Source organism: Trachemys scripta, chromosome 3, assembly GCF_013100865.1.
Source record: "Trachemys scripta elegans isolate TJP31775 chromosome 3, CAS_Tse_1.0, whole genome shotgun sequence".
In the NCBI taxonomy this organism is placed as follows: Eukaryota; Metazoa; Chordata; order Testudines; family Emydidae; genus Trachemys; species Trachemys scripta.
The window spans coordinates 36,052,853-36,080,300 of record NC_048300.1 but is presented as its reverse complement, the minus strand read 5'-3'; the positions used below and the strand labels follow the sequence as shown (position 1 = coordinate 36,080,300).

At 35.6% G+C, this 27,448-nt stretch overlaps 1 protein-coding gene across 1 annotated transcript in view; it reads right to left on the bottom strand.

Annotated features, from left to right (window-relative positions):
- The window catches only part of LRPPRC (leucine rich pentatricopeptide repeat containing), a 163,256-nt gene that overhangs the window by 82,665 nt on the left and 53,143 nt on the right, over positions 1 to 27,448 (bottom strand). The window contains exons 15-25 of the mRNA XM_034764434.1: positions 26,432 to 26,459; positions 23,693 to 23,750; positions 22,438 to 22,544; positions 22,141 to 22,218; positions 21,750 to 21,803; positions 20,923 to 21,036; positions 19,542 to 19,672; positions 18,143 to 18,228; positions 16,339 to 16,546; positions 7,145 to 7,269; positions 6,379 to 6,485 (exon numbers count right to left, since the gene is read on the bottom strand). Of these exons, the coding sequence (XP_034620325.1) occupies positions 6,379 to 6,485; positions 7,145 to 7,269; positions 16,339 to 16,546; positions 18,143 to 18,228; positions 19,542 to 19,672; positions 20,923 to 21,036; positions 21,750 to 21,803; positions 22,141 to 22,218; positions 22,438 to 22,544; positions 23,693 to 23,750; positions 26,432 to 26,459 (1,096 nt within the window). The remainder of the gene's footprint in view (positions 1 to 6,378; positions 6,486 to 7,144; positions 7,270 to 16,338; positions 16,547 to 18,142; positions 18,229 to 19,541; positions 19,673 to 20,922; positions 21,037 to 21,749; positions 21,804 to 22,140; positions 22,219 to 22,437; positions 22,545 to 23,692; positions 23,751 to 26,431; positions 26,460 to 27,448) is intronic.

The following is a 27,448-nucleotide window of genomic DNA, read 5'->3' as shown; positions in this document are numbered from 1 at the left end:
ACACTTTTAATTCAGCCCCCGTGTGTATGCACTGTGATACAGTCTTTAATTACATGAACACGTACTATTTATTCCACAGGGCCTATGTCTCATTCAGTGTATGAGATGGACTGTGTTCTGGAAGCATGTCAAGGTTGTTCTATGTAGGAGGTGCTAGTGCTTACCAATGAAACGAAGATTTTTAACAAGGAGAAAACATTTTCCTGTAATCTTGTTTTCAGAAATGGATGATATATTTTTGTTGAAACTTTTTAAAAAGTCAGCCTGAGACAGGCAATGCATGGAAAATTTCAGTCCAGAAAATTAAAGTTTGGCAAAGCTATAAACAACTGAAAACAAGGTCTTCTAATGACAAGTTTCAAAACAACCTTAACTACAGCCATTGCTACCTGTCCCTATAATACTAAATTTGCAGTACTACTTTATTTACATTGTGCTCTACAAACTGCCATGACAAAGCACTTCAGTTCCTAGCTGCCACTGTGCTTTTATAAAAAACCAAAGACAAGAGTTTAAGAAATAAGAACTTCAGTTCTTCCAGTGATAAACACATGCTAACTGTACTGAACTTTAGTAAGGAATGACTCCTAATACTTCTATTTCATTTACAATATCAATGTAAAAGGTATCAGTATTTTTTTGTTTTGTTTTGTATATATTTTTCTGTGTTTTAGTAAATCTTTTTCTGCGAGAAATAAACTGACTTTAGCAAAAAAAAAGAAATTTACCAGCATGTTTCTATTAAGTCTTCCTATGAAAGGATTATTCTCTTTTTAGTACAGCTGAGTTTACATATTCCTTATATGTATGAAATCAAGCTTCCACTCTCTTGCACTTATCTACCTCAGGAATTGCAAGTGTTTACAAATAATGTAAAAACGAGTACAAAAGGTCAGGTTACAACTGGCACAGCTCTAGGTTTTTCACTTGGGAGGAGGTAAGTTTTGCTCATCTGTGCTCAATTACCTGTATCTTTCAAGTGGTGGTTTTTTTCAGAGCACTCAAACATGAGATGAATTCACATCAACTTGAAGAGGTTTTCTCTTTCAAACAAGTTTCAGCTAGCACTTTCAAACATCACTTAATATTTTCTTGACCATGTACAAGTAATTTTTTCAGAAGTGCCTAGCCGATTTAGGAATTTAAGTCTCATTTTCAGAAGTGACTAAGGCACTGGGAGCCTAAGTCCCACTAACATTCAACATTTGAAAATGGGACTCTGGCACTTTTGAAAATTATATTCCATATCTTCAAAGACCTAATTTTATCCAAGTACATATCATAAAATAAGTGTGTACCTACACTTTTAATCCTCATTCATTTTATTACACCATTCAATGGCCAATCAATCAATTAGCTTGGAAAGTTTTGCATCATTATTCTCCTACCTGTTCCAACGGTTTCTGCTTTGAAATGATTGACCAAAGAGCAATGGACTAAGCTGCTTCACTTGATAACGTTGCACTTCCATTTAGCAACCCATTTCTTTCTCCTTCCCTTGTGCATCTTCCAACTTGTATGTTGCAGCAGACTCATTTTCTCAATGAGCTATGGACATTTACATTTTGGGCTCTGATGTCACAAGATCTTCTTCAAAGAAAGTATCATATGTGAACGTTTTCTCTTATAATTTTGAACCAAGGAAATTTCTGCATGAATAATTTGGAGTGGTGACTTCGCTTAAACTTGTTTTCACTAGAAACAGCACACACTGCTGACGATAATAGATTTAGCACTGGTTCACAGCTGCACATGGCTTAGCTGTAGGTACAGTCCATAACACACTGTTCATCTTTGTTCCAGAAAAATATGGTTGAGACTTGCTCTGAGTAGATTTTAACCACTGTTTTTTTAATTAGTGCTGAAGAAAGTTTGTCTTGGTGTACACTTGCATATAACTATAGTTTCAGCTGCAATTTAAACTGTTAAAAACAGGTAATTTTTTCTAATGTAGACCAGGCAAAATAAGTGGCCTAGCTAGACGCTGCTTCACCACACATTTCTAATGACAGCACTGAGCATGACTATAAGAGGGAAAAGGCCAGTCTGACAACGTAACTGAAGAACTGTTAAGATTAATTGCTGTGTATGCAGGACTGCACAGGAAGAATTAAGAGAAGATGGCCTAACAAGTTAAGTTAGGGGCTAGAACAAAGCAGCAGTTACAGCAAGTGTATTCAAACTACACTGAGGTGATGCAACATCACCACAACAACAGAATTGTTAAAGAATAAGCCCCTACATACTATATCCAAGGAGCACACATGGTATAATGATGTGTTGGAGGATAAGGGGGGAGAAAAGATATCCAAGTGGTATAAAGTTCCCTCCTCCATTCCCCTGGTCCTAAGTCAACTGTGTGGCAGTCTAGTCCCCAAGCATAAATTAGCGTAGTCTAAATGATGCTGTTATGTCAACTGACAATGACCAAAATGGCAACCAGAGGTTGGCAGGATATCACAAAACCCCAAACATGCATCCTTTGCTCTAGCCACATCTACTATGTTGGCAACAGGGAGAAGGGATACTATAGAGGCTGGATAGCCCTCTGTCACTGAAGGATTCCTACACAGGGTGATCCTCCTCTGGCCAGTTGCACTGAGTCTACAGTCAGAATATACCAGTAATGCAGCACAAAAATGACCACACCACACGCCCAAACCAAACACTGTATCTACCAGCTCTGGAGAGAAACAAGAGACTACCTGAGAGACCCCTGTGTGAATGAGATTTTGATTAGAGACACAGACTGAAGCTGGACAAAGTTTTTTTTTTATTATTATTATTATTTAAAGACAAGAGTTAAGCAAAAGGATTTTCTAAGATGTACATTTTTTCACCCTGTTTAATAAGTATATCTTAAGTTTTGGGGCTAGTTCACTACACTTACATGTTTTTAATCTTTAGTTTTAATGTGTTTAAACTCCACTTTATATTTATTTTGTTTCTAATTGCCTTTATTTTCTCCAACAATGTTTTTTTCCCTAAGGCAACCTGAACTGAACTTGGTGACTTACTGGGGAAATTCACTGTCTGGCACCCTGGAGAAAAGGAAGTGAGAGAAGGGTACCTGTCTAAACATCTGGTCACATAAACGTGTTGTGAACCCCTTCTCTGACAGAACCGTGAGGAACCTGGCTGTTGTCAGTGGGTGCACAGCAAAAGACAACCCTGGAGCAATGTTCAAGGCCACCGTGGGGGGGGGGGGGGGGGGGAGGGAGAGGAGAGAAAGTATGGCAATTTGCCCCGGGTCCCGGGCCCCATAGGGGCCCCATGAGCCCTGGCTGAGAATCCCTTCCCTGGCTAGAGGCGCCTTTTTAATTTTTACTCACCCAGCAGCGGTCCGGGTCTTTGGCGGTGGGCCCTTCAGTCGCTCCGGGTCTTTGGAGGCATTTTGGCGGCGGGTCCTTCAGTGCTGCCGAAGACGCGGAATGAGTGAAGGACCTGCTGTCGACGACAACTCTGAGCACCACCCGGTGAGTACAAGCGCCACAGCGGTTGGCGCCTTTTTTTTTTTTTTTTTTTTTATGTCCGCTCCCCCTCTGGGCAGCCCTGGCAATGTTAGACCTACACTACAGCAACTACTGCCTTCCTCCTCCTTCCCCAGAATTCCCTGTCTGAAGGCAACTGATCCCAGTAGCAACCTAACATCCCAGGGCCAGCCCGCGACACAGCTTCAGAGTCCTGCTTCCCCAAAGACCACAAGTAGCAGCAGAGGGAAAGGCTCGACTAAATTAGGCCTTCTAACTCTCCTCCCCCTGTGTAGGTATCAAAACTACCTCACTTGGCACCACCAAGTACCAAAGGAACTACAAACCAAACTCTGGACACATGTTATTTCAACCCTCTCAAGATCAGAACCTGTACTCTATTCTGCTCAGCACACTTCAGCAGAACAACATAAGGAATCCAACACCAGAATTCTCCAGCAATCATTAGTTGACTCTGCTACCACTTCCTCAGATGTACCTATTGTAATGCCACCAATCAGTTTTGCCTCTGCACTGCCTCATCATGCCCTCCACTTTTGTTCTTGTTTTGTTGCAACTGATCCTTACCTCTACTTTTCTATGTACCTTTAGCCTATCAGTCCTATCTCAGTCTTGCTGCCCCTCCAACCTCTCCTGCTATTAAATGCCCTCCAACTGCCCTCACTCCTCTAACCATGATTTCATCTCTGTCCACCACAAAAATTAAATTAGTTTGGTTAATAATCAAGCAACCTATATTTAAAAAGTAATTATATTTCTAACCACCAATACCTGCACATAAACATTTGCAACTCCATGATCCGACTTCTTGTATCCCTTCTCATCTCCTCCCCTCACTCCTTCCCCACTATTGTTATTCACTTATACGGATGAAGGTTTAGACCCCAAACCAGTTGTAGGATTGGGGCCCTAGGTTGCATGTTTTTTATTTGACTGCAAAGTGTCCAGCACACATCTGGGCTCTCTAAATAACACAACACTAGGTTGAAGTAGTGATCTCAACTGGGCAGTAATAGCTTGAGGCATTATATTCTCTCTGATCATCACTTTCTCAGTTCCCAAGGCAATAGCTTTGTATGGTAACCTTCGGTTTGCCAACCTTTTTAGAGAGGGAACACTAAATAGCCCTGATTATCTGTTTCATTATAAACAAAGATGTTTAGAATTTACCTTTGTTATTATATACAAAACAAGGAATAGTTCAGTAGTTATTGAAAATAACTTTGTTTAGAAGAAACGTAACCCACATATACAAAGGACCAAATCAGACTTTGTAAAGGTTACACAAGACTTGGAAATCCTAATCCAATGAGCATAAAAAGACAAGCAAGACAGCCAGATGTCCATCTGATCTTTTGATAACAGTATTGGGGTTTATGTCAGAATCTCTGACTCTTGCTGGTTTTTAACATTTCATGGTCAATCACCAAAGTTAACTTGCTCATTTCTTCTTAATTCTTAAAGAAACAGGAGAGGTAAATTGGCAACAGCTAATTTATACAGAGAAGTAGGTTTTCAAACCAAATCAAACAATATAATTTGTTTACTGTCTGGTTAATTTAAAATGTGATTGAAATAGTCTCTGAACAAAGTCTTTTTTTAAGATAAAGAAATTACCATCAGTACACAGAAAATTCAAGAACATATTTGAAAAAAAAAAAACTGTGAAAGAAAAGTCTATTAAATCCAAAGAAACAGCTAGTAAAAACACAGAAAACTGCAAAATATCTTACATTTCCTTTGGCATTCATTTCAATTCTAAACATCCCACAACAAGTTTTATCCTTCTTACGCCTTTTTCTTTTCTCTTGTATTTCAGTCACACTCTTAAAATAAACTCCTCTTCAGTCCTTGCTAATAACTGCATTGTATTCTTTTCTGTATTATCATAATAAAGCTATTAAAGCATCAAAAGCTCACTACATTTAGGACTACTGCTTTTCTACAAAAGTGCAAAGCATTTTCTAAAAAGATACAGTTTTGTCCTACCATCAGGTGACTAAAGAAAAAAAAAAACAGTTAATTTTTATGCAAGATTTTTAATGTCTAATGATTCAGATGAGAATTTCTGTTATCTCATGTATTTTTTTCCTTACGAGGAAAAAAGGTGTTTCAGAAAAGAAAGTTCAAAGAAAGAAGACAACAAAGTTTCATTTTCTGAAAGACTCTCCCTTAAAATGTTAACTGGACAAGTAATGCAGAATTTAAACACACACACACACACACACACACACACACACACACAGCTAAGAAAAAAAATCACAATCTGGGCAGACTCTGCAGCTGCCCTTTTGACTTATCAATTTCAGTAAGCAAAATTTCAATCAAGCCTAGATAAAATATACTAATCCTAAATAGACCAAGTTTGTCACCTACCACTTTCTATAAGCTGCTTATCATGGTTTAAAAAAATTCTAAATTAAATGCCAAACAGTAGCAGACAGCACTTGTTTGGCTGATTAACTTGTAGACAAGCATTACAAATAAATCTGAGTATGGTCTGCAGCAAATTAAATTCCAGTGCTTTTAAGAACAAAGAATTCCTTGGGAAAGAGGATTAGTAACTTTACACCCAGGAATGCCAGTTTAATTTAATTGTTCCACAATCCGAGATTTAATATGCAAATATCATTTTGATATGTAACAGTGAATTTGATAAAGTAAGGAAACAACTTCAATATACAACCAGACTCTCCCTCTTCTGAACTGTAATTATACATAATAAAGAAGCTGACCGAGTTCTCTGTTTTTTCCCCCCTTCATTATTGGGATTGAATTTTATTAACATGAAACAGAACAAGACTAATTAAAGGTTAAAATTTTTAAATATATTCTAATTAGGAGTCTAAATAGCTGCATGATTAGAGTACTGTAGTTAAAAACCCACCTCAATGATCTTCTTGGCCTCTTTGTATTTTCCTGTATTCAGGAAGGCAAAGAAGATATCATAGAGCATCGCCATTTCACCTCGATCTTGATTCAAAAAGTCCATGGCTACAGAGAGAAGAAAACTAATTTCATTGTCTGTTTAATAACTGGGAACCATTTTAAAAACAGATGTCAAAAATAATCTAACAAATAAGATTCCCCACACCTAGCAAAACACAAAATAAGTGATGGGGGAATAATTTTCTGGAAAGGGATACTAAGAATGACAAAATATTATAAGATACCTTGCAGCTCAAGGTTAAATATATTTCAAGTACTCTTGCTAATCTGCATTATAGTTTATAATAATTAAATTCAACAGCATTAACAGATTATAAATTGGCATTCTATATTGCTGCAGACTACAAGGATTTAGGATTTCTTAAACATGTTGAGGGAGGGACATATAGAACAAGTTAGGGTGTGTCAACACCAATGGACTGACATATATTCCATTACAGCAGCCTTCTGTTAATAGCTAGGCATTCGGTTGTGGAAACATTAGGTTCCTTCATACTTAAAATAAATTTCATTTTTTCAATTTGCAAAAAGGATACCTAGATGCTGCTGAAAGCTTTAAAGTTATGCACATATACTCTACGCATCCTCCCACTGTTTGCACAGCCTGATGTAAAGATAACCAAAAACTAAACGAAACTAAACCACCACCTCCATAAAGAACCCAAAATAACCCAACCAACAATATTTGACTATATCCAACTAACCTTTCTGGAGGAGATCAGTATTTCCTTGTTCTATTAGCCTGCACAAGATGTCATGGATCCTAGGGGTACTGTCATACTTCTTACAACAATCAATGGTCGCTTCCAGCGCAGCAGGTATATCACCCCTTATGAAAAAAGATACACAATTTAAGTTAAAATGATAACAGCCTATAAGCCAAGTTTGCACAAAAAACAGTACAGTATGGCTTAGGGTTTCCAATTAAATTCATCTAATCGCATAAGGATTTTTACACAAACTCCTTAATAACAGGCCATTAAGTAATATTGTCCATTCAGAAAATTTTCCACATCCCAGCGTCAGTTTGAATTTTAAATTTATATTAGGGCTGTCGAATAATCGCAGTAAACGCACGCGATTAACTTAAAAAAATTAATCATGATTAATCGCACTGTTAAACAATGGAAAACGAATTGAAATTTAAATATTTTGGATGTTTTCTACATTTTCAAATATATTGATTTCAATTACAACACAGAATACAATGTGTACAGTGCTCACTTTATATTTATTTTTGATTACAAATATTTTCACTGTAAAACACAAAAGAAATAGTATTTTTCAGTTCACCTAATACAAGTATTGTAATGCAATCTCTTTATCATGGAAGTTGAACTTACAAATGTAGAATTATTGATAAAAACTTGCATTCAAAAATAAAACAATGTAAAATTTTAGAGCCTTCAAGTCCACTCAGTCCTACTTCTTGTTCAGCCAATCGCTCAAACAAGTTTGTTTACATTTGCAGGCGATAATGCTGCCTGCTTCTTGTTTACAATGTCACCTGAAAGTGAGAACAGGCGTTCTCGTGGCACTGTTGTAGCTGGCGTTGCAAGATATTTACATGCCAGATGCACTAAAGATTCATATGTCCATTCATGCTTCAACCACCGTTCCAGAGGACATGCGTTCACGTTGATGACAGGTTCTGCTTGATAACAATCCAAAGCAGTGCAGACCGACGCATACTCATTTTCATTATCTGAGTCAGATGCCACCAGCAGAAGGTTGATTTTCCTTTTTGGTGGTTCGGGTTCTGTAGTTTCTGCATCGGAGTGTTGCTCTTTTAAGACTCCTAAAAGCAAGCTCCGCACCTCATCCCTCTCAGATTTTGGGAGGCACTTCAGATTCTTAAAGCTTGGGTCAGGTGCTGCAGCTATCTTTAGAATCTCACATTGGTACCTTCTTTCCGTTTTGTCAAATCTACAGTGAAAGTGTTCTTAAAATGAACAACATGTACTGGGCCATCATCGGTGACTGCTATAACAGGAAATATATGGCAGAATGCACGTAAAACAGAGCAGGGGACATACAATTCTGCCGCAAGGAGCTCTATCAGAAATTTAATTAACACTTATTTTTTTAAATGAGCATCATCAGCATGGAAGCATGCATCAGTGACTTGGCTTCTTCATTATTTACTCCATTTCAATATTTGTGTCATCTGCAAACTGTATTTGTGATGATTTTATGTTGTCCTCCAGGTCACTGATAAACGTTAAATCGCATAGGACCAAATCCAACCTCTGTGGAATTGCACTAGAAACATACCTGCTAAGTAATTATTCCCAGTTTACAATTACACGTTGAGACCCATCAGTTAGCCAGTTTTTAATCCATTTAACATGGCACGTTAGTTTTGTATCATTCTAGTTTCTTAATCAAAATTTTACATTGCCCTTGATTTTATTATGATTTCATCGATATTAATATTTTAAAATGCATTAAAAAGCAAGAAATGTTAATGTTATTGTAATATTACTGACACTGTGAAAATGAGCCTAACTTGTCGGATCTCTACCGTATCCCCTTACAAAGCCCTGTTTACAGTGCATCTTCTGGCACCCCACAGAGTCATTTGAATTTTTGTCATTTGGGGTGAAGACTAAATTACAGGTTAATTTCAAAACTGCAAGTAGATGTTGCAGACTAGATTACTGTCATACAAGAGAAATACTATGGATGAAATATAGATGGATATAAAACTTCATGTAATCAGTATTTTCTTCTGCTTTAGATGCAAGTTCAGTTTAACACCTTTAAAATCAGTTTTTATTGAAAACTACTCAAATTCTTGGGAGGCACAACAGCACTTATACATATAAATTAAAGTTTTCAGTTGTAAATTCAGCTCAGATTGATTCTTAAACGGCAATAGTATTGTCTCAGCTGTATACCCACAGCATTGAAGTGATTCTTTTAGGTCAAAGCTATCAATAAATGAATGAATAACTGGAATGTCAATCAAACAGATATTAATAGGTTTTGGTCTCTAAATGTATGATTCTGAAGATATTTATACTGTGTGTGCAGAATAAAAAAAGCCAATAAAAAGAAAATGGAAACATACATGTTATGGTGTTTGCTGCTCATACAACATACAAAATGTTTCCATACTCAGGCCCCCAAAATAAGTTTAAGCTCAATAATGAGACAGTACATTATAACTTGGCTTAACAGACTTTCAGATTAAAGTAATAAAAATCTATTACATTTCTCTCAAATTTCCTTAGAGCAACACTGCTGGGGAGTTTTTGTTTTATAAGGCTACCCAACCACAATTTACTGTAAGACAAGAGGTGTTTGTTTTGTTTTTTTTTGGGGGGGGGGGGGGGGAAGAGAGAGAGGACACGGACGGGGACTGGCAAGTATTTTTGTGAGAAGTAGTTAATAATTCAGCTGAAAAAAGCCCACTGACAAAACAAGAACTTACTACACAGCTTTAAAATTTAATTTATTTTTAAGATTATGTTAATGTTCTGAATGCACATTTTGCTAAACCTTACAACAGTTCTGCATTTTAATTTTTTTTTTTTTTGTAAGTTACAGTTAGAACAAAATGTGTGTGCAAATAACCAGACAGGTCCAAGTTAATGTCTGAAAATCTTATTGGACACAATCTTCCTATACAATTTATATATTCATCAGTATCCAAATTTACATATCAAAGGTTCATATAATGGATAAAGTGTCTGATCCCAAACACATTTTAGTTAATGTGTCCAATGACTTCAGCAGGCTTTGGATCAGGCCCCAAAAGAGTAAAGCCCTGATGCAGCATTCACAACCAGGCTAGCGGACTTGTGTGTCCATGGGGTCATCAATGCAAGGTAGGGGTCTAAGTTTTTAAATATAAATTCACATGATCCATGGATGGAAAGAATGGGAGTTTTGTTTTTATGGGTGAACTACTATTAAAATTTGACTTCTTTTTATTAGTGTCGACAAATGCCATTTATGCTTCTTTTTAAAGGTCAAACTCCTATTTCTCTTTTAAAAAACACTTCACATAAGCAGTTCGGATATTACTTCTCATTACAATCTCTTCATTTAAAAAAAGGAGGTATGCTATCATAACCTAAATGACAGAAGCAGCCTAAACGTATTATGTTTGATCCTCACATAAATACAAGACAGCTCTAACTCAGCACTGCGCTGCAATTTAGACTGTTCTATTTGTAAGAATACGAGGCAAGTTATTTTTGCCTGGGGCACTTGTGAATTCTTATATACTGTGGCCCCAATCCTGAAAAATCACTGAACTAAGTTGGACTACTTCCATAAATAAAGTTACTGACAAGAATAAGTGTTTGCAGGATCAGACTCTGTAACAAGACTGACCACCATCTAATTTTTCTCTCATACCTATTTCAAATTATATAAATCATTCCCCTCTTGCTTCAAGCAGGTAGCTCTAGAACTAACCCTTTTACTTGTAATAAACAACTTTCCAAACCAGAGAGTCTGCTTGATAAAAAAGACTCCAAATATTGATTTTAATTGGAATGAAGTGCTACAACGTTATGCATAAAGCTTTAGTGAAGTGGCAATTTACCTAAGGGGTTTCCTGATTGAAAAGCTCTCAAACCTGAAATCACTAGAGAAGGAGAAAGAAAAAAAAGGGACTCTGGAAGGGAGAAAAAAAAGAAAAAAAAGAAAAAAAAAAAAACACTCTTAAAACAAATCCCTCTCTGCAAATCTGAAGCAGATGTTAGCATGGAGGGAAATCAATTCAGTAAGGTACAATCAGCTTTACAAAAATTATTCTGTTAAGAAAACGGGCTCTTGAAATAATGTTTTTTTCTGTTCATCAGCTAGAGCGAGGAATCTTCAAGGAGACTGGTGTTGCAATTACAACTAATCCTCCCCAAAAAATTAACTGTGTTGAAGGCTTTGTAATTTCCCTAGGTACAATTTAGCTGTCACTTACTTTAAAATTTACTCAAACATGCGTTCCGAACAGCACTAACTTCACATGTCAAGTGCTTTCCAGCCAATTGAGTCTAAACTGGAAGTCGGTGTTAAACAACTGAATGATTAGACAAGATAGCTCATTTCCCTGCTCTTTTGTTCAGAATAAAATGCCACATTTACATTATCAGGCTCAACAGGATTTTCTGACAGAGGGAGAAAAAACCCTAGTGAACACTGTCCGTATTAAGCGCATGAAGCCTGTCATTTACCAATCATCCTTCAAAAAGCAATAGCCATGAATGTAACTTAATTACGACCCAATGATCCTTGACGAAAAATCATCTTATCACTGTCCTGTCCCCCTAGGGCAAATGAACCACTTTTGTCCTCTGGCACTGATGATGCTAAATTCCTAATTGCAATAATGGAGTAAAAGAGCCAAACCTCCTTAATTTCCTTGCAGCACTTAGGAGTTTTAAACTAGGAGGAAAAAATACAGAAATAATAAAAATACTTGGATTAAAGATGTTGAAAATTAGAAAAAAAACTGTCATTGATTAAAGTAAGCAATATTTTAAAATATTACCTATTTTTAAAATTAATGAGTTAGAAGGTCATGAAACTTATTGTATTTACCAAGGAATCATCTCTAGCACACAAAACCACACATGTACTTAAGACTATGAAACCTAGATAAGAACTATGGACAAACAGAGGCTTCAGATTTCATCTACACACCTGGTATATGAGACACCAATGAAATGCATGTGTGTTCACACAGACTGCAGAACAAATTAACCCACAGGGCCCTTTAATGGATAGCATAAATTAAAACTGCTATTTTGATCATTTTTAAACAAATACAATCCAGTTACACCTTCTGGATATTTTCAAATGACTCTACCAATTAAAAAACAGGTTGTGTTCAGTGATCTCTGCTAACAAAATAGTTTCATATTTTGCCTACATAGTTTAGATTTAATGCACATTTTATATTTAGCTACCTGGAAATTTTCTTAGCAAATGTGATAAGGGTTTCAAGTATGTATTTATCCAGGATGTATAAATTAACTAGTATATTTTTCTTTAAATCTGGGAAGATAAAATATAAATTGAGATCTGAAATAATTCCATTTTTAGAGAAACTTTATAAATCAAATGAAACTAAGTTTCTACCTTACATAACATTCACATTTATATTTTAAAAGTTTGCTTGTGCAGCTATCTAGTAAGAATAAAATCAGCAACTGTGGTAGATGTTTATTTCCCCTCCTGTAAATAGAGATTATCAAAGCACCGTATAGCATAGAAGTAGATTAGCTTCACAAACCTCTTTACAGTTTTGTAAATCTGTTAGTGTTTGAGTAGGTTTCCCTTGACAGTTGATAGAGGAGAGCAGAGAATAACCCCAAAAAATTACCCCCTAAATCCTCAAGGATTTTCATATTATACAGGTAACACACACAGTCACAGCATTAACCTCTCCCCATTATCAGCAATTGGAAGCATCAGTTCAAAAGTAAGACAAGTTTTAAGCCCAATCTTCAAGCTTATTATATTCCTATGGAAGATTTTGACAGGGTTGCTCAAAATTAAAAACATCCCAAGTCAATATCCTGATTAGGATATTTTGCCATACCATTCAAAAGAAGAATTATCTTGAATGAGGGATTGAAGATTGGATACGTAGGCTTTTTTGCAATTTTTCCTGCCGAATTTACATTTCTTGAGCTAATACAGTGCTCACACCAAGAATAAAGCTAATACCTTTTAAGATCACTTAAAAGGATTTTTACTTTAATTGAGATAATTGCTTTATCTTGGGAAAAACAAAAAACTGTCTTCATTATTTATTTCTATGATCATCTATTTCTGAACTAGTTAGTAAAATTTCCTCCCTGTCTACCCATAAAAGGACTGGGTTGGGGGAGGTAGAAAAAATGGGTTGTCTGGCTATGCTAAAAGAAGGACAGGAGACATTTGACATGGGTTTAATCAGGCCGCAACTTTATTATTAGATGTCTGGGACTACCCGGCAGATAACGTACAGTGCAGGTAACCTCATATTTGTTCTGTAATTAGCGGGGGGGCTTTTACCAGCTCTCCCTCTTTTTCCATCCAGGTCCCTCCAGCAAATCCATTGCTGGGACCTTACCATACCAGGGGTCTGGGGCTTCCACCAGCTCCCCCTCCTTTTCCCCTCCAGGTACCTCCAACAAATCCATTGCTGGGAACTTACCATCCAAACCTCCCTCGTCAGACGGTTAAGGTGGGCTATAAGAATGGGGGTTTGCCTCCTGCTGTACCAATCATAGGAGTCCCCAACTGCTTCACATTCATCCCTTTATGAACACCTCTTTTTTACTTCATCAGATTTTGTTAAGAAAATATTTTATTGGGTACTGTCACCTTAAAAAGTGTTAAGAATGTGAAGGCTCTGAAGATCTTTCCTATCTTGCATGCTGTCTGTGGGAGGAACAAGTCTCTGAAACTGATTTGGAAGATGTAAAAACTTAGTTGCAAGTCCAAAAAAGACTGGTAAGGCAAGAGTAAGCATTTTAACACTATGATTATTTAAATCTTCCATAACAATCACAGGGTTTTCCTTTCCCTCCTACCAATGTCAGGAATTAATAATTTTTTTTAAAAAGGCACCAGCAGTTCCATGGAACATCAGAAAATCCTGCAGCTCATCCCACTGGCTTGCCAAACTTCTGAAGTGACAAAACTGTAGCAGCAACTTAATTCCAGCAGTTCACCACCTGCATGTGTGCTGCCATGGAGCTATATAGCATGGCAAGTAGCAAATCACTTGGGAACCACAGTGATGAGCAAATGTTATAGCGGACATTTATAATCATACCCATTCTAACACTATGCTCAGTTCAATCATAATTTTCCAAAACTTTTCAACCTTTCAGGAAAAAATTTCTTAGGCTTGATCACTTCCTGAAGATGAACTTTTGCGAAGTCTGAGTAGAAACTGTTCCTTTTTAAGAAGAGTATCAGGAAGGGGTAACAAGGCTTTTCCTATCGTAATAAGAGAAGAAACTCTGTCTTGTAGCCTTCCTGAGAGGAGCAGGGAAGGAGCTAACTCTTGCAGACCTTTTAACTTATTTGGGATAGTGTGTTCCAGTGCTTTCTAGCCAAATATTTCCACATTATGGAATGTGTCTCTCACTTTTTAAAAATAACCTAATTCCATTAAAAGACTAAGTTAATCTTTCATTACAGTGTCATTGTGAAAGCACTCAAAATCACAAAAGTTAGGAAACGACAAAGTTAAAGCTACACATACAATCTTTACTTTGCCCCTTTTCGTACATGCATGAAGGTCTTTAATTACATGATCATACACTTGTTTCAAACAACTTTATACAACCTTCACTACACATGTAGAATATTGTAGTAATGTGTACAAGTCTGTGGATGCCAGACACAGGCTGTGAAAGTCATTTATATAAAAAGTATGCAGAAAATTGTTCTTGCTATACAATATAGAAGTGTAATAGTAAACATTTACGTGTGTGAGAGATTTCAGCTAAGTTCATAATTAACTGTCCCATCCTGTGAATTGCACCAAAAAAAGCCTGTGCTGCTGATTGAGAAGTGTGTAGCACATGACTGTTGCCAAATGTATTAGAATATTTGTGTTTATGAAAAGACCTTTCATTCAGTCTGCATCAAAGATAACTGGACCATTATGACAAATTTTTAAAATATACAAAATAATAAAATTAAGTATTACAAAACCATACACATACATATGAGGTTATAGAGAAAGATTTCCCCCCCCCCCATATAAGAGCAAACACTGGTAGTTAATATAACGACGATTGGATGTTCCAGTGTTAGCAAGCACGTATTCTTGAAAGCTGACTGACTGTTCAATAGATGGCACTGTGAATACATCAGTAATATTTTATATGGGGTTTATTTAAAAAAAAAAACATTTATATTAAATCAATCAGTGACCAAATTGGAAGAGACTGTTCAAGAATTGAGACAGAATCCAAAATAGATAGAAGCAGGGGTCCTGGGACAATTTGTATAATGGGAGTGCTTAGGGCCGCTGAACCAAACCGTAAACCCTGTATTTGATGGAAACCACTTCAAGCCAGGGAGTGCTGCCACACCTCCAGCACCCCTAGTTCCAGCACCAATGGATAGAAGAGAAGCACTGAAAACTGGAAATAGATTGAACACTGAAGACTGTGTGTTGAAGGGGTGGGGGTACCTAAATCTTGACACTCCTGTGATAAAAACAAATTATATACAGTTCAAATGTGGAATTTTTCTCAAGTAACTGTGTCTCATATTAAGAAGACTATGCAAGGATATATGCCACAGTGTATGAAAATTATTTCCTGCCAGAACAAATGCACGGAGTTCATTTTCCTGTTGAATTATACTACTGGTACAAATGGAAAAGTAATGGGAAATATTTGGACTTGAGCACCCAGACTATACAGTGATACTTTGGGAGTAGTATCAGATTTCCTATCTTTTCACCTAATTACTTAATGGACAAGGAAACCTAACTTCAACCTAAATAAGTGTTATTGATATGTGCAGTGACAATGAAATATATACATCTTTTGGGTGGGGAACACATGCTTTTTATCTCAATAACTTAGGAATGTATGTAGCATACTATGACCAAATATCCCTTATTCAAACACAATTGCAAGGATTAAAATCTGAAACAACCAATTTGTAAGCAAATTTTGATTGTGTTAAATTTGTCAATGTGACAATCATAGCTCTCATGTAGGCACCATGAAAGGAAATATAATTAACAAAAAATAAGCTATTGATCTGTTTTTTGAAGTGTTCCATCTAAAACAGTCTCACAAAAAGTTTTACTTTAATATACACAAACACATGTGAAGATGGAGTATGTATATAATAAATAAATCATGTAATATGATAAAATATTAGCTCATACGCTACCCTTAATACCAAGCCTCAGAAAACTTACTTTTCAAGGTGAACAGTAATCAGAGGGGCACAGAGGTTAGTAGAAGGCTTTGCTAAGCCCAGTGTCACAATGGACTCATGTAATCGATTCACCGTTTCAACTTCACCTCGCATGGCTGCAGCATTAAGGATGTGGAAAAAGCCCATGCCTGTTGTATCTTGGATAGGAATATTCTTCTCTTTCATCTCCTTTAGAATGTTAATAGCATCTACAATGAAACAACAACACAAAAGACCCTTAGGTAATTTCATGTAGGGAAAACAAACTGCTATTAAAACAGCATTTCAAACCCAGCAGGAATGTAAATTCTGGTGTATAATGCCGATTTCAAGTTAATTACTACTTGCATTTCTAAACGAGACTACAATTATAAATCCACAATAGCATGGCTTTATCATTCACTGCAACTTTGACTACAAATTATAGATAGGAACTGTGTGCCCACTTTGCACCACATAACCCTGTACAGTCTGCCCTATAGCTGCAAGATCCCACTAAATGGATGCTTTTATCGTTCAATGCTAACATCTGCTAAATCACACCATTGTTTCTTTAGCAGATGGCTTGTCATGAGGCCAGATAATAAAGATGTGTTTACACTGAATATACAGCCAGACTAATGGTCTGATACCGATAGGGCCTGTTTGCTGTGTCGATACTAATTAGCCAAGGAGAGCCAATGAAAGCTTTCTAACAGACTGCATGTTAAAACATTAGGTTCATTAAGCTTCATTAGGAAGGCAGAAACAAACATTTTGGTATATGGAATAAATGCATTTTTATAATGTTCTTAATTATTGCACAGGCAAAATGTTTTGACCACTTTACATAAAAGCAATAAAAGCAGCCTAATGTTTTAAAAGAGCTTTGCAGATCACAAATGTACCACAGAAAATAATGCTACTCAGAAAATTTAGCTATACTTCTTCACTGTAGAGATGACCAGGATCTAATTTATTGTCACTTGGAAGGGGGAAGGATTTTGAATATAATTCTAATAAGTGGTCAAGTGAAATTTCAATGAAATCATCTGATGAGGAAAAAAAGGTATAATTTTACATTAACAAAGAAAATAGCCATAATGTAAGATTAAAAACTGAAAGACTGAGTTATGTTGGCTAGACTCTGTAGCCCGTCTTTAAAACAATTGGCAATATCCTGTAGGTTATAATAATCAGCTTAGGAACTTCCTACATTATTAGACATGAAGTCCATATAATTTACAGCAAAGACCTAGGAATCCAGTTTGGGTATCGAATGCAATAAACTCATTAAAAGCCAAAATTACAAATCAATCTATCACACAGACTTTAAACTGTAATGTAAATAAAATATAAATGAATACTGACATTAAAAAAATATTAAAATACTTCATAAAACAAGTTACTGGATTTTTACTGCAGTGTTTGGACCCTTACAAGAAGGTTATGTTTATAGGTTCTATGTTCAGCCTTCAGACCTTCTTAAGCAAAAACAAAGCCATTAGTCTAGGCACATACGCAATTTGTGCCATAAGTCATGATCTTCAAACTCAATCCAAACAGCAATGCTAATAAAAACTAGCTGCAGAAATGCAAAAAGCACTGAGCTGTGCAAATGTAAATGACAAGCTTGCCAATCCATTAAAACTAATGGCCTGTACTGTCCAAGCATCTCTGGTTGAATTCACATGCAAATTTGTATGCAAAATGTTCAAGCACTTTGCAGGACATGATATACCATTAATATCAACTCACATTTTTAGTCCACTGGCAAGATACCTTTATTATACAGCAGAAACTTATACTGAAAGCAAATGGCTTACCTTCTAGTCTGCCATGCTTTCCTAAGACTTTCACCAAGGCTAAGTACTTGTTTGCGTCAAGAGCAACAGATGAATCTTTACGGAAGCTACAAAATTAGAACATATTAAAAACTGTATTAATAGAAGTTCAGTTTTTTAATGTATATAGAATGAAGGGTTATTCTTAAATAGGTATTTAAAAAAGCAACAAAGGTATGGAATTAGTTACACAGAAGTTAGATTAAAATATTTCAGAGAGAATCTGACAGTCAAAGTTTGCCATTGAAGTACATTTCTTCTCTTTAAAAAAGGATATTAGGCAGCAAAGAAACTTTTCAGAGAGTTTAAAAAAGGGATGTCTTTATCAATTTGACAGTAGGGAAGAACAAGGCACACCTTTCCCATATTTAAGACAGAAACTTCTTCCTGCAAACACCCCATCTGAGTATTACAGTACAAATAGCACTGAACATAAAGTCATCCACCTTTTGTGGCCCCTTCAATTTCTACTATTCATAATATTGTTTCTTTAATTTAGTCACTTTCCCAAGAGTATTGAAGAAGGAAAGGAGGAAGGTGCTTTTTAAAGGCACTTGTTGACACCTTTGAAGCACTACTATAAAACTCAGAATCTTACTTGCTAAAATCTCATGATGAGATATTTACATAAAAAAAACAGTATGGAAAGAGTTACTACATACACACAATAGCAAGTTTCTCAATGCTAACAAGTGAGCCATTTTGTGTCTCTCTCAACACTGATAGAGCTCCCTCCACATTATGGATACCTGACTTGAATTCCACTGTAAAATCCAAGTAAATTTTAGCAAGGGAAGGGGGAGAATCAAAAGTATGCAAAAGCTATATATAACTATCATGATTCACTGTAATATTAAAATTGAATTTTAATTTTTTGGGGGGTGAGGAGAGAAAGGGACAAGAAAGGAGGATGCTCTGTAAGACAATTTGCTCCCAGACAAGCCATGCGTAACACATTTTAGCTGGGAGCTAATTTTCACAACCAAGATATAATCTCTGAAAATGGAGGTTTAAAAAGGAAATGTTTGCTGACAGGTCTTAAAATATAATGTCACTTACAAGCATTGCTATTCTGATGCAATATAAATGTAGTTATATTACTATTTTTCAAAAACAAACCTGAATTTAAAGGCTAAATGCTGTTGACAAAAACAATCATTTGCTTATTTAAGATAATACATCACACACACTTTCAAAAGTGTGATAATCTGAGAAGGACTGCTTGTTTTAACAAAAATTCTTGATCTTTCCTAAGAATTATACACATGGGGGAAAACTAATTAAAAATGTATGAAGGGGTTAATATTCAACCTACTTAATTCAACAAGGTCTGTGTATCAGCATAAATCTCTGTGACATGTTTCAGTGCCGGTGTACTTACACTTCTTCTTTCAGGTTCATTGCATCTTCTACATTATCATGTCGACAGCACAAATATATCAAGGCTGCATAGCCACCAACAACCATGTCCGGTTCGTATTTGGCTTTCACTTCAAGGGCTTTTTGCATATTCTAAAAAAGAGGAACAGAGCAAAGATGTGAACCACAGAAAAAGTCAATATGACATTATGAATGCTAGGGTTCAATATGTAGCTGTATGACTAGCTTTAGTTTTTTTGATATTAAAACACATGTTCGTGAAACAAAGTTGGTATTGCTTTAACTAATTTTTATAATAAAAATTATTTAAAAAAATAAATTCACCTGTTCCCAAAATGTTTCAGTTCAACTTAACTGAAAGGTGTATTTTAGGCGTTAGTTTACCTGTTTTAATTGCAGTGTCTAAATGTTTTATTTTGGACTGATTTTTGTTGTCACACATAGCACTACAAACATGATTTATTATGGAATATGGAGTAATATTTATATACAATGACATGCTTTAATTTTATCAGGCACCAAAATCCTAAACATAAAATTGAAAAAACTTTGTAAGACAAGAAACCAGTTCATAATCTAATCAACAAACAGGCTGCTTCAGCATTTGCCATAATCTTTTAAAATATGTATTTTACATTGCTGTTTATACAATTTAATGGGTGCCATATTAAAGCCCATGAATTATCAGACTATTCTTATAGTCTCAGGTACAGCATTATAACAGTCATTTGAGAAACAGAATCTCTCCAAAGGCTGTATTGATACGGAATACTATGCTATAATCTTAAACACAGTTATGGCCCTTTGTAAAACCATGGGTATATGACAAAATCATACTGAACAAGAAATTGGACAAAAGTCTGATGATATCCCACAAATTGCAGACCCACTAAAATGAATATGAGCTACAGCTGGACGCTCGCCGAATGAAGGCAAGAGCCTCTTTATCTCAAAGAGCTTTCCTCCAGCAGGAAAATGGAATTTCAATCCCTGCATTAACAACCTAGTAATATTTGACTTGCAAATGACTACTGCATGTATCAGTTGCTTGACAATCTAGATACAAGAGACCGGAGCCATGGCTTGAAAGGACATTTGGCATGTATGATAAACCTATCACAGCTGTTACTATCATTCACTTTGCAGATTATCGTAAACAAACTTCAGCAATCCCAAAACATGTCATTCAAGGTGTAGCTGAAATTAGTTACCCTTTTTCTTTAATTGCTTTTTTGGACTTGTTTGATTTATAAGCATCAAACCTTGAAACCTCAAGGACTGCGCTTGTCCTTGCTTAACTACATCTATCCATAATACAGTCATCTACATTCCTTTTGAATATAGCTCAGCATTTGCAATTATCTCTGCCTTGCTCAAGTTACCTCTTCTGCACAGAGAGCAACTATAAGCTGTTTTAGGACATTTTCAATAGGTTGCTTTTCAGCTTTTAGCTTTTCCAGTTTCTTCTCCAAAACAGACACTTCAAGTTCAGTGTTCTAAAAACAGGTGATAAAGAGAAAACAAAAGTTAACAAAAAAATTAATAGGTCACTTTGCCAAAGGAAGATGAAACGTGTTCACTCCTAATTCAAAAGAAAAATGTGTAACAATTAAGAATGTTGTAGCTAATTAAGAAGTTGATGCTAGTTAAAACTTGAGACAATGGCATAATAAAAACTGAAGCCATGGGAGCTTTGAAGTCTAACATTTTTACCGTGTGGAAACATCTGCTTCTCTCAGGTTCATTTCTTTAGTGATAGAAGTAGAGAGAAGAGGCCTGTTTCTTTACCTCTCTGATCTAGGCACACTGAAGATTAAAAAAGACTTGATGCCACACAACCACCACCATACTGGATATATACTCCTGTCATTCAAGGAGTTCAGAATGCATAAGCCTCACACCACCACTATGAGCTGAATTTTACAAGTGGGGAAACTGAGGCATGGAACCTAAGTGAATTGCCACGCTCAACCAGCAAGTCTGAGGAAGAACCTACATATTCTGACTCCCAATCTTGTGTATTAATTACTAGACTGTGCTTCCTTCTGCATGGCCGCCAAACTCCTCCCAAACAGGAATACTTTTAGTTGTAGACTATACAACTATATCGCTGAGAACTAGTTAATACCTTCATGAATTATCAAAAAAAAAAAAAAAAAAAGTGATTACTATGCCACAAAGAAATCCAACTATTAGTTAATTTACTTACTTTTGGAACGTCTGCTACTGACAACTTTTCTGTATCAGTCAATACAATTATATCCTAAAATTTATTAAGACATAAAAATATCAGTAAATAAAAAGAACAAACTATATGAATAAAATGAGTTTAAGATGCTAAAAATGTTGTGGCAACTACAACAGCTTTTTTTCTAGTCTTATTAGATTTATTAAAACGAAAAGACTGATTCTTTAAAACACTTTCTTCAAATGTAGCTCTTCACAAATACCCTAAAATAAAATTGGGTTTCAAGAGCAAAGAAGATTTAGGGAAAGGATGAAGTGTTTACATCTATTTTGGCAAGATTATATTCCTGGAACACACACCATATATATTTTATATTTTAAAGAAATAAAATAATTACTATATAATCACAGACCTTAATTAATTCAGGAACATGACAGGCGTTCAGCAGGTTGCGAATGCCTCTGTAGATATTTGTAGAGATTACTACATTCTGTAGCAAGGGAAAATACAGGGGGGGAAAATTACATGAGTTTTGAAACACAACCAAACTGAAATTTGTCTAACAGAAATTATCTCAGACATAATTTAAGTCTCCAGCTCTTGCATGTCATTGAGAAGTGGTCTGGTTGTACTTAAAAGCAGCAATTTCAAATCTAATAGATACATGTCAGGCAGGACAGGCATTATGTAGCAAAAAATGAAATGGTACCATCTTCTTCAGCTGATGGAAGTATTGTCTCAAATGCTCCTCCTTGGCCTGTACCTCTGAGTCACTCATGCTGTCAATCAAGTTATAAAGAAAATAGCCAACAGCTTCTGTGGAAAAAAACAAGAGAAAGCATTCCACTAAAATTACTGAGACTGTCATGTTATCAAGATTAATTTATAAGAAATCATTTTGGTGTGAGATGTCACCCTGATGAGAGGCTCTGAAATGGCAACAATGATCACTGAGGCATAGAGATTATGTGGTTTGGGAGCACATATCTAACTGGTGAGTGAAAGGAATATTAATTATTTTCAGACCCAGTGACAGCTTTTCAGTACAGAATCTTACTTCAATCTATTCTTTCCACCACTGTGTGACAGAAGTGGTACTGCCCAAGGCCTTCCCCCCCTTTCCTATCCACTACCCCAAATAGTTGCCACAAATATTTTGTCATTGCTCAAAAGAAAAAATAGCTTCCTAAAGCTTTGCATATTTTATTCAGTATCTTTTACACATTTTTTTATATTAAAATGCTTTTTATAGCCAGCTAGTGGAACATAAATACAGAGTAAAGAATATTAAATGATTTTAACAAGTAGATCCAATAATCCTGTGAAGAGCTGCCTATTAGCCAATGAAAATCAAGATTAACAAAGATGGCTTAGCTAACAGCACTAATTTTTTTATGCATTCAAGCATAAAAATGTATATGGCCTTGTATTCAAGACTCAAGAAGGAGCTAGCACTTTCCAAAAGGTTCGGTTTCCTGTACGAAACTTATACTCAGAAAAATAGGAATTAAAACAAAAAATAGACAATGTATTTATCTAGATTAAATGAAAACAGAATAAGTTTGTTCCAAAATAATGTATTTGGATTGATATGTACCATTTTCTTTTATAAAATTAGAAAAGGTTATCAAAATGAACATTAGTTGGAAAAGATTCTACTTAAACATTTTCACTATATGAATAGTATTGACAGACTGATTTATTTGAAATCTCTATTTTGCTTTAAAAACTGCTCATTTTTCTAAATATGAAATGTATTTTTAATTAAAAAAAGTAATGAAAGATCACACTGGATCTCATAAAATATGCTGTGATTATCAGGATAAAGATTTTACCCAACATGTTTTCAAATTTCACTTTCAACAAGAAGCAATCAATGTTTACTGTTGTAATCCCTCAAGCCCATCATTACACAGAAGAACGGATTTGTGGATAAGTTACAATCATAGAAATTGAAACTCTACCAGTTGGTCCAGGAGGCATCTGGCAATAGCGTCCATCCTTGTACAACAGTTCAGTTATCTGGTAAGACAGAATAATCGTACATTGCAGTCAACAGCAGCAAGCAAATAGTATCTGAAATTGAATTCTCCAAATAATAAAGTACCTCTCCACTAAGATATTATTCTATACCACATCACAGTAATTCACTAGGAAAAAATAAGATACAAGGAAGTTGTTTTTTTTTTTTTTTTGGTAAATAGGTTTTTCTTTAAAAAAATATATTGCAAACTGAAATGTTTTCTGAAGTATGGCAATTAGACTCTATTCTATTCTGTTTATGTATCATCCTAGAAAGTAAGTGATCATAAATAAGACATTGCTTACAGCAATCATTAACCAATGTCACTTCTGGAGTTGTTAAAATTATGTTCCAATTTGCTGAAAAGCCTGAAACTGGCCTATAGAGCTTTTATTTTCTTACAGTTTGAAACAAGTGAAGCTGTGCAGAAAAAGTTATATGTCCCATAATGTTAATTTGAAAATGTCTACAATTTAGATGTTCCACATCAGTTGCAACCTTGGTTGAAAATGAGTAAATTCACTTTTAATGACACCTCATACATACACAGAAAGCACCAACAAAAACATGTAGTTCTTTAGTCTTAAATATAAGTGTATAAAGACGAACCAATTTGACATTGGTCCAATTGGTCTTATAAAAATGAAGGAATAGCTAATATTTATTTTAGAAAAGGTATTCTCCCTACATTCTTTCTCTCCCCAAACAGATATGATAAATGCTCACCCTAAATACAAAAAAACCTTTAAAACAACATCTTTGTTTTTTCTTAATACAAAGATACAGCCATTACATAAAGTCCTGATTTCATTTTCTCTCAAGTATGTCAGTGTTCTACATTTGGGCTTTTTCTACCATGATGGTAGTATCAAAGCTAAATCAAACGGATGAGAAAGATATTTACGTTGTTACCTAAATACTGAGGGAACAAAGCTCTATTTTAAGTAATGGAAAATGGGGTGGGGGGGGGGGGGGAACACCACGCATCTTCACTTACTAATAGAAAGAAACAAACAAAGCCAGACACCTGTCGTGCTCTGGGATGCCTACATCACATTCAGTTCCACCAAGAAAACACAATGTGGACAGTTAAACTACAGCTTCCCTCGCCCCCCTTTCTTACTCGTACTTGGAAATATATCAGAAAAGTCACAAGAACATACAGCCCACTGCTCCTGAAATCAAATCCCAGAATGGCATGAGAGCAACGGATGAGAGGAAATAACAAAAAGAGTGACTGTTACAATGTTCAATTTTTTAAAAAAAGTAAGAAGTCTTGTAAATTGAGATTCCTTGGAGGCGCAACCTTTGTTCATTATAATGATATTTTTCAATTTCAATACTTGACTTCTGAATTGCAAGATAATTTTTTTCTTAAGGCATCCAATTTTAGAAAAAAATCTATCTGCTTGTAAATCTAGCAAACAACTTCAGCTCAGCTACTGTCACAAAAGAAACTGCATCCTCTCTTTCTCAGTTGTGGGAAAGACCTGCAGCAGCTCAGGTTACAGCCTCATGCTTGTGACATCACTATTTGATATCTCCAAAGATCTTGCCCGGCTCCTCCAGCAATGGGAGGGAATTTCCTGTGTGATATTCTTGATAGTTCAAATGTAAAAAAGCAAACAAAACAAAAAACCCCAACACACACCAAAAACTTCCATTTGAAAAAATTTATGACTTTTCTTCCACATTAGAAAGAGGCAATGAAGCACAAGAACAACCTACTTTTGCTTCACAGTTCTTGTTTATATTAGCTGACTTAAACCCAAATAAATGACATTCTAAGTTACAATTTCGACTTTGTCCTCAATTTTCCTCATAGGCAGATTGAAGCACACAAGATTATCATGAAAACATGCCATGATCCATTCAATACTTCAGCGTGGCACAATGAAACAAGTACAGGATAGTAGCTTTAAAAACAAAACTTAAGTAAACTCCTGAAAGCAAGGTGCTGAACTCAACATAGTGAAAGCTTCTTACTCACAGCTCTATTAATGCATCTCAGTCCTGATCTAACAGCGACTTCACTATCCAGTACTCTGCAGATATTACCAAATATGTTACATTGTGGGGTGGTATGTAACGTGGACCACACTTGGGAGGACAAGATGATCACAGTGATTTCTGTTTGTGACTTGAACTGGGTGACTGCCTTCATCATGAATTTCTTTGCTTTTGTTCATTTACATCAGATCCTCCATATTACTACAACATAGTAGTAACAGTGCAATTTTTTTCACCGTAAGCTTTGTTTTTAAGTCCTAGCAAACATTTGAAGGGAACGGAGTCATAGGAATTGGCTCCTGAATCTACATAAAATTGTATTAGGTTTAGTGACTGTATAAGCAATACAAAAATTGTTATACTTGTTATACTGAGAATTCATAGTAGTATCATGTATAAAACTAAATAAAGTGGCACTAACACATCAGTTTTTTCTTCAATATGCCTACCATACAAACCTAATACTACTACTATGCATGACCAGATTAAGTGTCGTAATTTCTTAATGACAAATGTCATGATCAGAAGTTACTGTCAGGGCTGCCTGTTACCAGCAGCTGAACTCAAATTCACAGTAGTACATTTTAAACATGTAGTGGTTAGAGATTTTGTTTCTGAATGCATTCCAAATAGTTCTATTTATAATTTCAGCGTTACCATCTTCACTTACCTTGCTCCAAAGATCTATATCGTTAGACCTGAAGAGGGCAGCAGAGGATAAAAAATTAAACAGCAGTAAGATAATTTTTGAGTTTATTTTTTTAAAAAGCAAAAAGAGTATTACCACTAACAAGCACCCAGTGTCTGCGCACAGTAAATATTCATCTTACTCTGGGTTATTTTCAGACTTTTTTTAAAATTTACATAAGATATTATCTTTTCACATAACAGATATACATTTTACATAAATATTTCTGTTTCTGACATGCATATTCATTTGTTTGCCATGTTGTTTAAAACTGACTCACTATACATACAGTTACCATTAAGACTAGAGTGAGATTTACAAGTTTATTATTCTATCAGGTGATAACAGTATTGATATTTTGTACATCAATCTATTCAGTATTTCATTCACATCAATTTCAGGCAAACAGAATAGGAGGTCACATTTCATGCAGTTGCATGTGGAATTAACTACAGCAAAGTCCAGAGAGTCAAACACTAAAACTAGATTTTAAAAAGGGGTGAATAATTTTTGTGAACAACATTTGTAATTATACATGCGAAAAAGGAAGTAATCAAATCTCATGCTCCAGTTGTAAATCTGATTATACGCAGATTGCAAAAAAAAGAGTTCTCTCCCTTCCCACAAATAGCATGGTATAATTGCATTATGGGGGGCGGGGGGGGGGGGGGGCATTTTTTCCTTTGCAGCATCAGGTATTGGACACGGGCCAAAAATGGGAGCAGGCTGCCAGACTGCAAATCAGTTATTCAAACTGGTATAGCAAACCCTAAGTTCCTATGTTTTATAAAACATAAAAACACTACGTAGAAAGTAGAGCTCAAAACACACACCACCAACACTGCATCAAAACTATCAGACATCACAACAGCAGTAATTTTGATAAGCCCAAAGAGCAAAGGTGTAACCTGTATTTTACACTCTTTTACCCCCCGTAAAAAGATATCATGCTCTCAGCCTAAATAGGAATATGGAAACGATTATAAAGCATTCAGAAAA